Raw genomic sequence first — 14,433 nt, forward strand, 5'->3', positions numbered from 1 at the left:
TATCACATTAAAGGCAAAACAATTTGAAAGAAAAGAAACATCTCTACTGTGTGTTGACACTTATTTGTTTTAGAGTAAATTTTTACCCTAAGTCACTGATGTGGCACTTGGAGTGTCTTTAGGGAAATGTGACGTATGGATGTGTCCTATTAGAGCATAGACATATGCTCTAATAGGACACATAGGACCTAGGCCACATCCCCATGCATGCCAGTGTCATGTTATGTTTTGTTACTGTAATAGTAGCTTTAGCTTAGGTAATCTATCTTCATGGTTGACTGAAGTGTACTCAGCTGGCTTCAGGATGGTTAAAAATTCAACACTTGCCACACAAGAACTCCATTACACACATCAGTGGCCCACTGTTGTGTTGTACTGCTGTCGCTGTTCTACATGAAAACATTCCCTATTAGTAGTATTTTATCAGTGTGGAGAAATGCTCAGGGACCACTACAGTCTGCACTATATTTATTTTATGATTTCTCATGTGCACTTTAACCTGTAAGCTGCTATATTTTGATACTTGGTATCATACGTGGTATGATTCTTTCCCAAGTGACTTCCAAGGGGCAGTAGAAAGGTCTTTGGCTTTAGCTTATTGTTATGAAGTAAATGTTGATTGAACAATATAATAGCTGTAGAATAATGTCACAACAAGCATTTCCTTAGAAAACTCTCTTACATTATGCAATTATGGCTGCCTTTGGGTATGAAATCTTCCAGGAAAATGAAGGCTTGATTTTCGGCACAAAGGAAATGTGTCTGTCACTTAGGGATGTCACAAGAACTGAGAGTTCAGTACATAGGAGATGTCAACATTTTGAAAATATGCTGGTGCTTGTTTTTCTACAGTGCCATAAATACCCATGGTACCACTGATGTCATAGGTACTGAAGAGGGCAGTATAATAACCCTACAAGTGTTCTAGTTTGACATAAAATTTAAAGAGAAGAAGGCAAGCACAGTAAATGACAACATGTGGAATGGCAGCAGCAAGATGTACTAATATAGCGACAGCTCATAATGTGAGCTGGATGCTCACAACATTAGTAGGCTACCATCATAATTGTTTTGTTAAAATATGACACTGACTTCTTAAATGAACAAACTTCTTATTTTAACACCAATGGTGTGGTGGCTACACCTGCAGCCACACAGCAGTAAACATCACTAACCCCCATGCACTGACACCTTTTGTGTTATCTTTGACTTTTTGACACTTTTACACCCATACTGCACATACATTCAAACACATAAATGATGACACATAGTTTTTTATTTCATACAACATACCTATGGTTTATTTAGTATTTGGTAGACATGCATTAGTTTTATTTGTAGCACAAACATTTTATTAACTTTTGTATATTCAACATTTATGTTCATTTATATAAATTTATCTTGAGAAGTTCTAATTATTTTTTTCTGTTTTTCTTCTTCTTCTTCTTCTTGGAAGTTTATTTACAAATTGATGCATTACTGCCATCAACTGGACTGGAGTGTGGATCAAAATGTGTAGTAGTCTTTTAGTTGTGATTATTGTGTATTTCTTTAGACTTAGGTTTGGCATAAGGATGTTTCTTTTTTGCAGAATCAATAGGATCTTTAAATCAATCTACAGACTACCTGTCCTGTTTTGTTTATTTGTTAGTTAAACTGTTGGTGTTTATGCGTTGTGTGTACAGCCGGATTGATCAGACAGTATACAAGTTCCCTTTTGTTCCTTGTCTGTTAGGTCAGTTGGTTTATCATGTTACTTTGCTAACACAGCCTGATTTTAGTTCTGTCAATGTGACCTTTTTTATGGGCCAAGAACATTCTCACTTGTTTTGTAAATTGTTTTTTTTTCATTTGGGTAAATAAAATTCTCATATTCAAAATACACCTGTCGCTCCTCATGCCCTCAAGCTCGGTCCCTCACAACTGGTCGCTCACATTGTCAATTTAAACTACTACTTGCACATTGACAGTGTGTGTGCATGTGTGTTAGCACACTGTGTGTGCAGCAGCATCTGTTTTTTGCTCTGTAATTGCATTTGGTATTGAGATTGAAATTTCTGGCACTGTGACACCCTATTGTCACTGCACAACCAAAAAAGAGGACAGTGCTTTTGTTTTCCCAGTAGCTATAAGTAGCTTTCCCCAGTTAGTGGAAATTGCGGAGAGTGTAACAGCTGGAGTCAGTATGGAAACTCTGCCCAGCAAAAAAAATAGCCTTTTCATTGGAGAAGAAGGCAAAGAAGGTGAAAAGTGACAGACACAAGGGAAAACAAGAGTGAACCTCAGATGAGCATTCACTTGATGGCGAGAGTCATGGTCGGAGACATTACAGTCAACAGTAATACCATTTGGAAATGCTAAGGGGGGAAAAATTGAAAGGTTGCCGGGTTGCACTTTAATAATAAGAAGGTGGTGTGTTCTGTTAAAGGGCATATATAGTTGTAAAGTCTACATAACAGCTGTTATGAGAACAGAAATTGTTACCACTAAGCTGCCATGCCTGCAAGAAGGGAACAGCTGCTACGATGCTTCTGTCCAGTGAATGCACTGATTGTGCTTTCTCATTTCTAAGAAAGTACAAAGAATAAAAAAATATCCCACAGCTGATATTGCTGGTGCTCTGCAAGCTATCCAGCTACCAGTCAAGTGAATGTAATGCCACTCTCCATTGTGCCATTTAAAGTTAATGCCCTCTGGAAATCTGGAATGGATGTGATGGCTGAATTACAAGGGCTCAGCTGTACTATCATCTTAAGTTCTATATCAGCAAATTTAAACCTACACTGCTGTTTTAAAAAAAAATCTATTTACACATTTTACCAGATATAAAATGCAAACATTCACCTTGAGTCTCTCACACCAATTTTCTTTCTTTCTTCATTTTTATAAAAACAAAAACATGTCACGTTTTTTTTGTTGTGTCTGTCACCGATCTGAATGATGAGGTTCATCTACTCTGAAGTTTGTCATGTAGAAGAAATGCAAGTAAAGTGGCAGAACAGGCACAGCAGTGAAAAAACAAAACCACAGGGTGAAAATCCTCCATCATGACCGTGAAATAAGAGAGCACTGAGTGCCAAGGTCACTTACCACTCACTCTGCAGCTTTTGGCTCCACAATATTCCTCTGACCATTCAGGACCAATTCAGTAGCATCTGAAGCAGCACAATCTATCAGAGAAACTGTGGACTCAGCAAGAAGAGCGTCCATTTCTCATGGAGTCATTCAGAGTACCCAGGGTGATTTAAGATCAACCACAGTGCCTGCTGATGCAGTGCAAGCCAACTGATGACATTATTTTAGGATGCCTCTTAATCACAAGGTCCAGAGACAGAGGAATGCATTTATGCATTTATCCTGTAACAAACAAATAAATCACCAAAACACAGATGTTAATGATTTTATGAGTTTATCCTGAATGCAAAAACCTTTCATGCCCTTTGCAGGTTTTGGATTCATCCTCAGAAACAAGTGTATTATTGTTGTTTTTGCAGAAAATATAAATAAAACTGCATATATACAGTGCGTCTCTTCTGTGACTGATTTCTCAGTAATTGTTGAACATCTTTGTAAAGCAGTGGAACGACAGGAACACCCACTTCAATTTTAAGGGACTGACAAAAAAACTACATTGAAGCTGCGCTGAAAACATCTGAACATCATTTTTGCTTTCTCACCATTTCAGCTTAAACAGTAAAATAAAAAATTTCAATAGTGTTAGATCTTCATCCATGAAAACCATTTGCCATCACTTTTCATGTGGCCTTAAGGACATAACCAGTGATAGGTTTGTTGGGTATATGAGACCTCTGTGAGCTGTAGGACATGGGAGTCCTTTGACAGACGCTGTGTCTCTGACAGTGACCTTCTTGCTGTTGGCTGCCTGTCGTGTTGTTGATATAGAGACTTGAGGTCATTCTACTCTTGACCTCACTAGAAATATCAATAATAGATAGCACCATTGAAATGACTTATGTGAGCTGGACGATTTGAGAATTTGGTTTCCATTTTACCTTCTGTCTACAACAGTATGTAAGACCTGGACCAGCTCACTGAGATTTTATAAAAGGCTGATGATTTTCACTAAGAGCTGTGAGCTGTAATACAAATCTCTGCAGATCTGTGTGCAGATGCTTTGTTTTAAACTGTAGTGCACTCACATGTTATGACCATATCTCTAATGAACGGCCCAGTGATCACTGCACCAACAAGGCCCCATGTTACTGTAACAGGTCAAAAAGCAACTTGAAGTATCCTGCTTATGTCCTGGTTTCCGAAAGCTGGAATACATTGTATCACAGTTTTGAGAGACCCGGAAATGACAGGTAGAGTACTTCCATAGAAATCGGGATACTGTAGCATGTGAGCACCTTATCCAGGTTATTCTTCATTAAACTCAAGTTTATGAACTTTAGATAAAAAAATATTAGCAATTATTCCTCACAGCAGAGAAGCAAGAACCAAAGAATTTTAGGCATTTTACATGAAAAATGATGCTTGATTAATTATTTAAAACTTCTTCACTGTTGATCAATTAGTTAAATGATCATTTTAGCTCTGAACTAATTGGTGATAGACATAAGAGGCACAGTCTGTGATCAACTGTATTAGGAATAGTCTCCCTCTTTTATATAATTTTTAAATGAAAACTAAATCCCCCCCAAAAATATAGTATAGTATAAAACACCTTACAAAGGCAAAGATCCACTATCTTTGCTTAAGTTGAGCTTGTTTTCATGTAACTAGTGTGAAATCTTCTCAAACAATACAATAAAAAGAAAACAATAAAAAGTATTTCCATGAAAATACCCCACCCACTAAATCAACCATTTCAATCCATCTAATGATCAGAGCTCACAAAACATGTTGAAACAGTGGGTTTGTCTGTGGAGTCCTCCCTTCACAGGTTTATTTAGGACTAGCAGTGTGGACCCCAGCCCATAATCCTCCTGCAGACACACCTGCAGAGGAGAGTATAAAGACCCTGGACTGCACTGACTCAAACATCAACCTTCAACCAGTCTTTCCTCAGAAGCTCCACAGCCTCCAGACTGACCCTGAAGATGACTCCCTCTGCCAGCCTGCTGCTGCTGCTCCTGCTTGGCCTCTCTCAGGCTCATCCTCTCCAGGAGGAAGGAGGCGCAGAAGAAGTCCCAGACACCATGGACATCACCACCAGGATTCTGACTTCTAACAACGCTACCAATGAGATCCTGCTGGAAGGAGACCTGCTAGCTCCCAGAACCAGAAACGCAATGATGTGCTGGTCCCAGAACTGCCTGTGGAGAAAAGCCTCCAACGGCTTGGTGATGATCCCCTTCACCATGAGCGGTGAGTTCACCAGCTGGGAGAGGCAGACGATCGACAACGCCATGAAGTCCTTCCACAGCAGTACCTGCATCCGCTTCGTCCCCCGTAAGAACGAGTACGACTACATCAGCATCGAGAACAGAGCTGGATGTTTCTCCTCTCTGGGCAGAGAGGGAGGTAGGCAGGTGCTCTCTCTCAACAGGCAGGGCTGCCTCTACCACGGCATCATCCAGCACGAGATCAACCACGCTCTGGGCTTCCAGCACGAACAGACCAGGAGCGACCGCGACTACTACGTCAGGATCAACTGGGAGAACATCGACCCACAGATGGCCTACAACTTCTACAAGCAGTCCACCAACAACCTGAACACTCCCTACGACTACTCCTCCATCATGCACTACGGAAAAACAGCCTTCTCCATCCAGTACGGGGCGGACTCCATCACCCCCATCCCCGACCCCAACGTCCAGATCGGCCAGAGGCAGGGTATGTCCTACTGGGACATCAGGAGGATCAACACGCTCTACGGCTGCTAATAGCAATGCTGATGTCAAATGCTTTTTTCTTTTTGTTTTTCTGTAATAAAAGTTACTTTTATCTATGGAACCAATGGTGAAGCTTCATGTCCCTTTTACCACATTCTTTCAAATAGTCAGAGAACAGAATAAATGACCCCCAACATGCCTAAAATGTCTGTAATAAAGATAAAGCAACATGACTGATGTATCGTTATTTTCTTTGTCTATCAGTGTTCATACCTGTGAAAAGTTTCCATATGCGCACATTAGCACAAACATGCAATCAATGAGCAATGTGTGGGATTGCTCAATAATTAATGAATATCTGCAAAACATTAGAAGTAGAAATCTCTTTCACTTTGATTTCAAGGGACTGAAACAAAAACTATTTTGTAACGGTGTAGTCATTTTTCTTTAGTTTCTGCGCAACTGACCAATTGTCTAAAGAATGAGAAAGGTATGCTGAACAAAAAAATACTCAGGATAACACTACAAAAATATTACAATATGTGTAAAAAAAAAAAAGAAGTTTTCAAAATAATACAAAAACTGAAACAAATTCTTGAGAAAATAATTAGGAGATCTGCAAACAGGTAAATTTAAAGCTTTTGTAGACATAAGCTTTGAAACTGAGATTTTTTCATTTGTAATAAATTCTGAAATGTGTGACTTACGGTCTATGTACTACACTGAACCAGCTTTGACATATTTTAAACAGCTAAATGATTGTCAAAAGAGGAACTGGACTGTAGAATCAGTCCCTGGAGATCTGTAGCCAGAGGTTTTGTTTTTTAACTATACAAAACAAAAAAGTTATTACAATATCTCTCATGAACGAAAACAATGTAACAGCCCCGTTGTTGATCAAAAAGTCAGACCAATGAAGGAACAGGGTCCTGTGATAATGTCATATGTTTAGGCCAAATTAAAAGGACCTTTTCATAGATTCTACTCTGTACGCATGTCTTTAGATATTCATATTATATGTTCAGTGGTTTCGTTGAGTACTGGTTATAAATTGACTATTTGGGAGTAATGCAAAGCTATAGTCTATATATACATATTTCTGAAACTGTGATGAAAAAGAAGTTGGTTTGAAGTGTGTATAAAAAGAAAATAAAAGAAAGCTAACGACAAAATCCTAAAATCTCTCTTGGACATTCTTTATGCACTTTAGAGATGGTCCCTAACTTCAGCTCATCATTTTCTCATCTACTGTTAAATCAGACAGGGTGCAGGCTTCAGCACAGGATGATGAGTTAAAACTAACACCTGTGTAACATGAGTCAAGTTTCATAACAAATCTGGTGAAAACTAATAAAGTTAGCGAGGATGAATCCCTCTGTGTATCATTGCCTGTTTGTGCCTCTTGTGTATAATCATCAAATTTCTGTCACAGAGCTGAGCATCTGACTTAAACAAAAATAAAACCAAGTGATCTCCTTTTCTTGTAAGATGGAGACGGTTTCTCCATTCAGCTATGTTAATGTCGGCCAGAGGCAGGGTATGTCCTACTGGGACATCAGGAGGATCAACACGCTCTACGGCTGCTAGCAGCAATGCTGATATCAAATGCAACAAATTCACACTTTTTTCTGTTTGTTTTTTCTGTCAATTAAAAACCACTATAATCTATGAAAAAAATAGTAAAGATTAATGTCCCTTTTCCAACATTCTTTCAGAATATATGACCCCCCAACATGTCTAAAACGTCTGTAATAAAGCTGAAGCAACATGACTGATGTATCATTATTTTCTTTATCTATCAGTGTTCATACCTGCAAAATTTTTACATATGCACACATTAGCAAAAACATGCAATCACTGTGAAATGTGATGGACTGCTCAATAATTGAATATCTACAAAACAGTGGCAGTAGAAATCTCTTCTACTGATCTGTGATTTTTCCTTGACTGATGAGGGCAGTCTAATAACCCCCAAGCGTTCTAGTGTGAAATCAAACTCAAGACAACTAAAAGTCAGACTGCACACAGCGACACAGAGCATTTCAAATGAAAGGAGGAAACATCATAAACTTATTTAAGCAGCTCAAGGAATGATATCCAGATTTGTACACTGCATTCAGTGTGAGTGATTTATTATATTATATTTAAGTGTTAACTTTAACCTGTTCATGTCATGAAATGTTTCTGTTATTGTTTGTGAACTGTGGCAGCTAGTATCTGTTGTAGCAATGGTCCGCATGCAATGTTCTCAAAGGCCAATGTTGGCTTGTTTAGGCTAATAACATGAGCTGGGTGATGACCAGTGGCACTGGCAGGATTATGTTTCATTATATGCACCACTTTAGGTTTCCCACTGGGACTGCCACCCGTCTTGTATAATATATAGGATCATCCTGCATTTGAGGATAAAATGCTGCAATATGTCCTGTATCCTGTGCTGTGAATAATGTAATGTCAAATAAAAGCAAACTAGTTATAACCTACAGTTGAATTGGAGAAGTTATCAATAAGTGGAGTGACAATTTCTTCGTGCTGTGAGAAAATACATGTATGCTTGCCCTTTATACATAAAAGTAACCCTCCAGTGTGATGTACTGATGGCTCACCTGGTGGAGTGCAGATCTTAAAGGCCCTTTGCTGCAGGTCATCTGCTTTCCTCTCTAATACTAATTGTGAAGCAGTAGTACATCGCATTTTTTATTACCCTTGATATTTTTAGGTTATAAGCACATGAGAGAGTGTGAATCGGCATTTTGAAATCTCAAAAAATGTTCGGTAATTAAGCAGGCAACAGATTCCCCCATTTAGCTAAATAGACAAACAAAATCATAAAAACAATATGTACTCACAGTGTGTACAGCATTACAGCTGCTAGCACCTCTGATGCTGACAACATTAGCAGGCTACTGTCGTTATCATTCAGTCTGACAAAATATAACACAACATTTTTAAATGAATATTTTGACACCATTCGTCTGTCACCATGTTAGTCCATATAAGTTTGCAAACAGACTATATGGGGGTGAGATAATGTGTGTGTGTGTGTGTGTGTGTGTGTGTGTGTGTGTGTGTGTGTGTGTGTGTGTGCGTGCGCACCAACAAATTCATGTGTGTTAGCACACTGTGCAGCAGCAGCCTCTGTTGTCTTCTATTTTTGTTTTGGTATCAAATTCAATATCAAGAATCCTGGAATTTTGTTGGTATTGGTACTGACTTCCAAATATCTGGTGTCGTGGCATCCTGTTCTGTACAGATGTCTTTAGATATTTGTATGATATGTTTGATGGTTTAATTGAATACTGGATAAAAATGGACTACTTGGGAGTAATGCAAAGCTATAGCCTATAAACATATATGTCTGCATCTCTGATGAAAATGAAGTTGGTTCTATGTGTTTAAAAAAACTGAGAAAAAAGAAAGCTAACGACAAAATCCTACAATGTCTCTTAGACATTCTTCATGCACTTCAGAGATGGCCCCAAACTTCAGCTCATCATTTTCCTATTTACTATCAAGTCACACAGGGTGCAGGCTTCAGCACTGGAGGATGACTTAAAACTAACACCTGTGTAACATCAGTCAAGCTTTATCTGTCTGAATAACAAATCTGGTGAAAACTAATAGAGTTAGTGACGATGAATCCCACTGAGTATTAGCAAGAGTTAGTGACTTTCCTGTACAAATGGTAAATGTCTGATAATTAATTTATATAAACCTGGGTAAATTTCTGTGTTTCTAGCCTGTGGCCTACTTTGCTTACATTGTGGCAAATCATCATGAAAAGTCATGATGATTTGGTGACTAATGCTTAATTCCCACTCTACACGTATAGTATAGCTGGGCGATACGACTTCAAATCAATATCAGGATTATTTCAAACTATCACCTCGATTACAATCAAGAACCATTACTTTGGCACTTATCGGCCTCCCTCTTTCTTTGAGCCATGCACTCTTCATATTCGGCAATGTGACTGTTTTTCAAGTCATTAAACACATTGGTGGTGTAACCTTTGGTCGCTATCCATGTAGCATTCACCAGTGTCTTGTAGTCTTGACTAAATCAGGAGCTGAGGTGGGTGTCTGCATTGTCATTTGCTAAAGTCTCCTTTTCTGCCCATCCAGACTGCAACGCAACCCTGGAGTTTTCAATCTAAAACAGTCTGTGGTCTTTCCAAATTTTAGGGAATTGAAAACTCCATAGTACTGGACGCCAAATGTAAATGTAGCAAAAGTGATGCGTTTTAAAACTAAAATGTGTTAGTGTGGACATGGCCTGAGGCTCAGTGTTTGTGCTCGTGTCACCCATATCATAAGCAAGAACTAATGTTAGTTGGATGGGGGTGGGGGCACATTACTGAACAGGAGGTAGTATTTTATTTTATTTTTATTTTCTTTTAAAGGGAAGTGAGGATTATTTCACGTGGGATTGTGTGAGGCAGTCATGCATAGTCAGTGTGTTGCCTGCAGGAGATCCAGATCAGCACGGTGCCATTTTAGAGAAGCAGCAGGAAGCACGCCTATTCTGTCCTCACTCTCACATGTCTGAACAAGGCTAGACAGATAGTGTACAAAAACTCAGCCAAACCGTCTTCAGGTATATGGTTTTTACTGATGCCGTTTCTGTAAAACTGAACAATACAGAACAGAATTTACTTACATACAATAGATAAACATACATAAAATACTGACACTGTAAACATGTGCAGAATCACTTTTTACAAACAATACTTACAGACAAATCTACTCCAAGGCTGAAATGTAAGGAAACACTGCACACTGCAGGCTGCTCGCCTTAGACTGCTAGGCTTAGACTGCTAGCACATGGAGGAGGGAAAAATAAAACTTAAGGAAAACAAAAGTTAAAATAGTGATCTATACCAGAAGTCACCAGTAGGTGGCAACAAGAGCAGGGGATCAGCACAACGCCACAGAAGCAGAGTAATGTGATGCTGTGAATAGGGTCAATGGGAAAAACGTGTTTCAGACATTTTTTAAAGGACACCCGCCAAAACAACCCAATATCCATTTAAAAGTACACTTCATTTAGAATATTTTCAGTGCTTTACTTTCCTTTGGTACTACATCTTAACTATGCATTCCTATGCACAAGCGTACCTACAGGGCTCACTGTATTATGCCACAGCTGCAGGTCAGCTGGGTGAATCAGAAAGAGCTAAAATTCACTTTGTTTTGATGGGAAGATGAAGTGCTGAAAATATTCTAAATGAAGTGTACATTTAAACGGATATTGGATTGTTTCAGTGGGCATCTTTTAAAAGTGTCTGAAACACGTGTTTTCTGCTGGTCCCCGTCCACAGCAGCACATGGCTCTGCCTCTGTGCTGGTGCTCCCTGCTGCTTCTCTAAACTTGCAGCGTGCTGATCTGAATCTACTGCAGGCAACACACTGACTATGCATGACTACTTCACACAACCCAACGTAAAATTACCCAAACTCTCCCCTTAAATGGACAGTAAATGAATACAGGCAATGAGGAAAATATGAACCAAAATGAACTGGTAATTGCCCAGCCCTACTATGTAGACACCAATCACCTACTGTGATACTAAAGAGAAAATCTGAAGCAGACGATGGAGAACTAATTTGTATTACTTCTATATTCTTGGTTGAAGTAGAGTGTGGATAATGTCTATCTACATGTTCTTCTAAGATGATATTAGGTCTTATTCATTAAAGACCATATAAAGTGTTCAGCTTAAGAAAATCCCACCTAGTGAAGCTGTTTTCGTCCATCTAATGATCAGAGATAACAAAACATGTTGAAATAGTAGGTTTGTCTATGGAGTCCTCCCTTCACAGGTTTATTTAGGACTAGCAGTGTGGACCCCAGCCCATAATCCTCCTGCAGACACACCTGCAGAGGAGAGTATAAAGACCCTAGACTGCACTGAGTCAAACATCAACCTTCAACCAGTCTGTCCTCAGAAGCTCCACAGCCTCCAGACTGACCCTGAAGATGACTCTCTCTGCCAGCCTGCTGCTGCTTCTCCTGCTTGGCCTCTCTCAGGCTCATCCTCTCCAGGAGGAAGGAAGTGCAGAAGAAATCCCAGACACCATGGACATCACCACCAGGATTCTGACTTCTAACAATGCTACCAATGAGATCCTGCTGGAAGGAGACCTGCTAGCTCCCAGAACCAGAAACGCAATGATGTGCTGGTCCCAGAACTGCCTGTGGAGAAAAGCCTCCAACGGCTTGGTGATGATCCCCTTCACCATGAGCGGTGAGTTCACCAGCTGGGAGAGGCAGACGATCGACAACGCCATGAAGTCCTTCCACAGCAGTACCTGCATCCGCTTCGTCCCCCGTAAGAACGAGTACGACTACATCAGCATCGAGAACAGAGCTGGATGTTTCTCCTCTCTGGGCAGAGAGGGAGGTAGACAGGTGCTCTCTCTCAACAGGCAGGGCTGCCTCTACCACGGCATCATCCAGCACGAGATCAACCACGCTCTGGGCTTCCAGCACGAACAGACCAGGAGCGACCGCGACTACTACGTCAGGATCAACTGGGAGAACATCGACCCACAGATGGCCTACAACTTCTACAAGCAGTCCACCAACAACCTGAACACTCCCTACGACTACTCCTCCATCATGCACTATGGAAAAACAGCCTTCTCCATCCAGTACGGGGCGGACTCCATCACCCCCATCCCCGACCCCAACGTCCAGATCGGCCAGAGGCAGGGCATGTCCTACTGGGACATCAGGAGGATCAACACGCTCTATGGCTGCTAACAGCAATGCTGATGTGAAATGCACAAATTTTTCTGTTTGTTTTTTCTGTGTCAATTAAAAACCTCTATAATCTATGGAAAAAATAGTAAAGATTAATGTCCCTTTTCCAACATTCTTTCAGAATATATGTCTAAAATGTCTGTAATAAAAGTAAAGCATCACTGACATTGTATCATTATTTCTTTATCTATCAGTGTTCATTAATGCAGAAATTCTACATATGCACACATTAGCAAAAACATGCAATCAGTGAGCAATGTGACTGGTCTGTTCAGTAACTGATGGATAGCTGCAAAATATTGGAAGTAGAAATCTCTTCCACTTTGATTTCATGGGACTGAAGAAACAGTAACTTCTTTTTGTTAACTTTCTCTACAACTGACAAGTTGTCAAACCAATGAGAAAGGTTCTCCAAACAAAAATAATATGTAATAATAATAAACATAATGATAGCATAAGATTATAATGACGACCTTTCAATAGAATCAGATTCTTTTTTTTTATTCCAACTGAGAAACGTCCAACAATCAGGGTATTGATAAAAACAGATGAGAAACAATACACGTGCAACAATATACACAATACAATAAAACACACAACACTATAAAACATCAAACACTATAAAAACACAGATCACAATAAAAACATCAGACACTAAAAACACCACACACTATAAAGTGAGAATTTACATGTGCAAATTTAGCAGGGTTATTGCACACAGGATGAAGGAGTTTTTAGTCCTATTACACCTGAACTCTTAATCTACAGCCTGAGGGAAGGGCTTCAAACTCAGAGTAAAGAGGGTGGTTTGTGCAGTCCAAAATAGATCTGACCTTGCGGAGAACCTGCTGATTAAAGATAGCTGTCAGGGGGGTCAGTGAGACACCTGTCACCTTAGCAGCCACCTTTACAATCTGGCTCAGATGTTTTTTGTCTGTCATGCTCAGGTTACCACACCAGGCAATCATACACAATGTTAGGACAGATTCAATAAAAGATTTATAAAATAGCAACATAATTTTTCTGTCCGCATTAAAACATTTAACTTCCTATGTAAGTACAAATATTGATGTCCCTTCTTACAGACCACCTCAGAATTTGCATGAAATTTCAGCTCACTGTCAATGACTGTTCCAAGATATTTATACTGATCAACAAGATGTCTTTAATAAGGCTAAAGTGACATGACTGGTGTATCATCACTTCTTTATCTATCAGTGGTCATACCTGTGAGAAGTTTAAGATTGCCTTTATTAGTCCCACAGTGGGGAAATTCACAATATGCACATATTAGCACAAACATGTAATCACTGACCAATGTGATGGATTGCTCAATAACTGCTGAGTATCTGCAAAACATTCAAAGTACTAGGAATTGAGTGATTACACTCATACTGTGTAGTCTGCTCTTTAGCTGCTCATACATGGGTAGCACCTTCAGCATGTTGTTTAAGATCAGACATCCTTCCATGGGCTACTGAAAAAGCTTTATGTGTTGCCAGGAACAGAGCAGAGTCACCGATTCTCTCTCTATTCAGTCCTATATCTGACAGCCTTTGCCTTTATTTTGGTAGCGACAGTGAGAGAGAGACGGGAAAGTGAGGGAGAGAGAGGGGGGACAACATGCAGTAGAAGGCTACCACAGATGCTGACATATATTTTCTCACAGCAACCAGAGCTTCTCAGTCTATTGCTCATTGATAAACATCCCCAATCCACTTGTAGACTATTTCTGCTTTGGTATTGCTTGACATTACATTATTGACAGTGCCCGTTTTTAACAAAAACAAATTTCTGAGGTGCAAGTTGTGTCACAACACTATGTTGTTATGTATCCTTGGGTATCTTTAAGGGGTTATATGGAAATTCT

At 39.6% G+C, this 14,433-nt stretch overlaps 2 protein-coding genes across 2 annotated transcripts; both read left to right on the plus strand.

The window, feature by feature from the left end:
* The first annotated feature begins 5,035 nt into the window (after positions 1-5,035).
* On the plus strand, positions 5,036-5,849 carry LOC139628029 (high choriolytic enzyme 1-like). Its single transcript, XM_071489346.1, has one exon. It carries the CDS (start codon positions 5,064-5,066, stop codon positions 5,847-5,849), a length of 786 nt encoding a protein of 261 aa, XP_071345447.1. The 5' UTR covers positions 5,036-5,063.
* Positions 5,850-11,771: 5,922 nt separating this feature from the next.
* On the plus strand, positions 11,772-14,058 carry LOC139628415 (high choriolytic enzyme 1-like). The gene has a single exon (XM_071490075.1). The coding sequence runs from the start codon at positions 11,778-11,780 to the stop codon at positions 12,561-12,563; it is 786 nt and encodes a 261-aa protein (XP_071346176.1). The 5' UTR covers positions 11,772-11,777; the 3' UTR covers positions 12,564-14,058.
* The last annotated feature ends 375 nt before the right edge of the window (positions 14,059-14,433 follow it).

Source organism: Trachinotus anak, unplaced genomic scaffold (assembly GCF_046630095.1).
Source record: "Trachinotus anak isolate AG129_WGS33_773 ecotype Australia unplaced genomic scaffold, CSIRO_AGI_Tana_v1 ptg000011l, whole genome shotgun sequence".
NCBI classification, from domain to species: Eukaryota; Metazoa; Chordata; class Actinopteri; order Carangiformes; family Carangidae; genus Trachinotus; species Trachinotus anak.

What these genes read in the sequence shown, in the direction of transcription:
- LOC139628029 (XM_071489346.1), top strand. Translation starts at nt 5,064, where the DNA reads ATGACTCCCTCTGCCAGCCTGCTGCTGCTGCTCCTGCTTGGCCTCTCT.
- LOC139628415 (XM_071490075.1), top strand. Translation starts at nt 11,778, where the DNA reads ATGACTCTCTCTGCCAGCCTGCTGCTGCTTCTCCTGCTTGGCCTCTCT.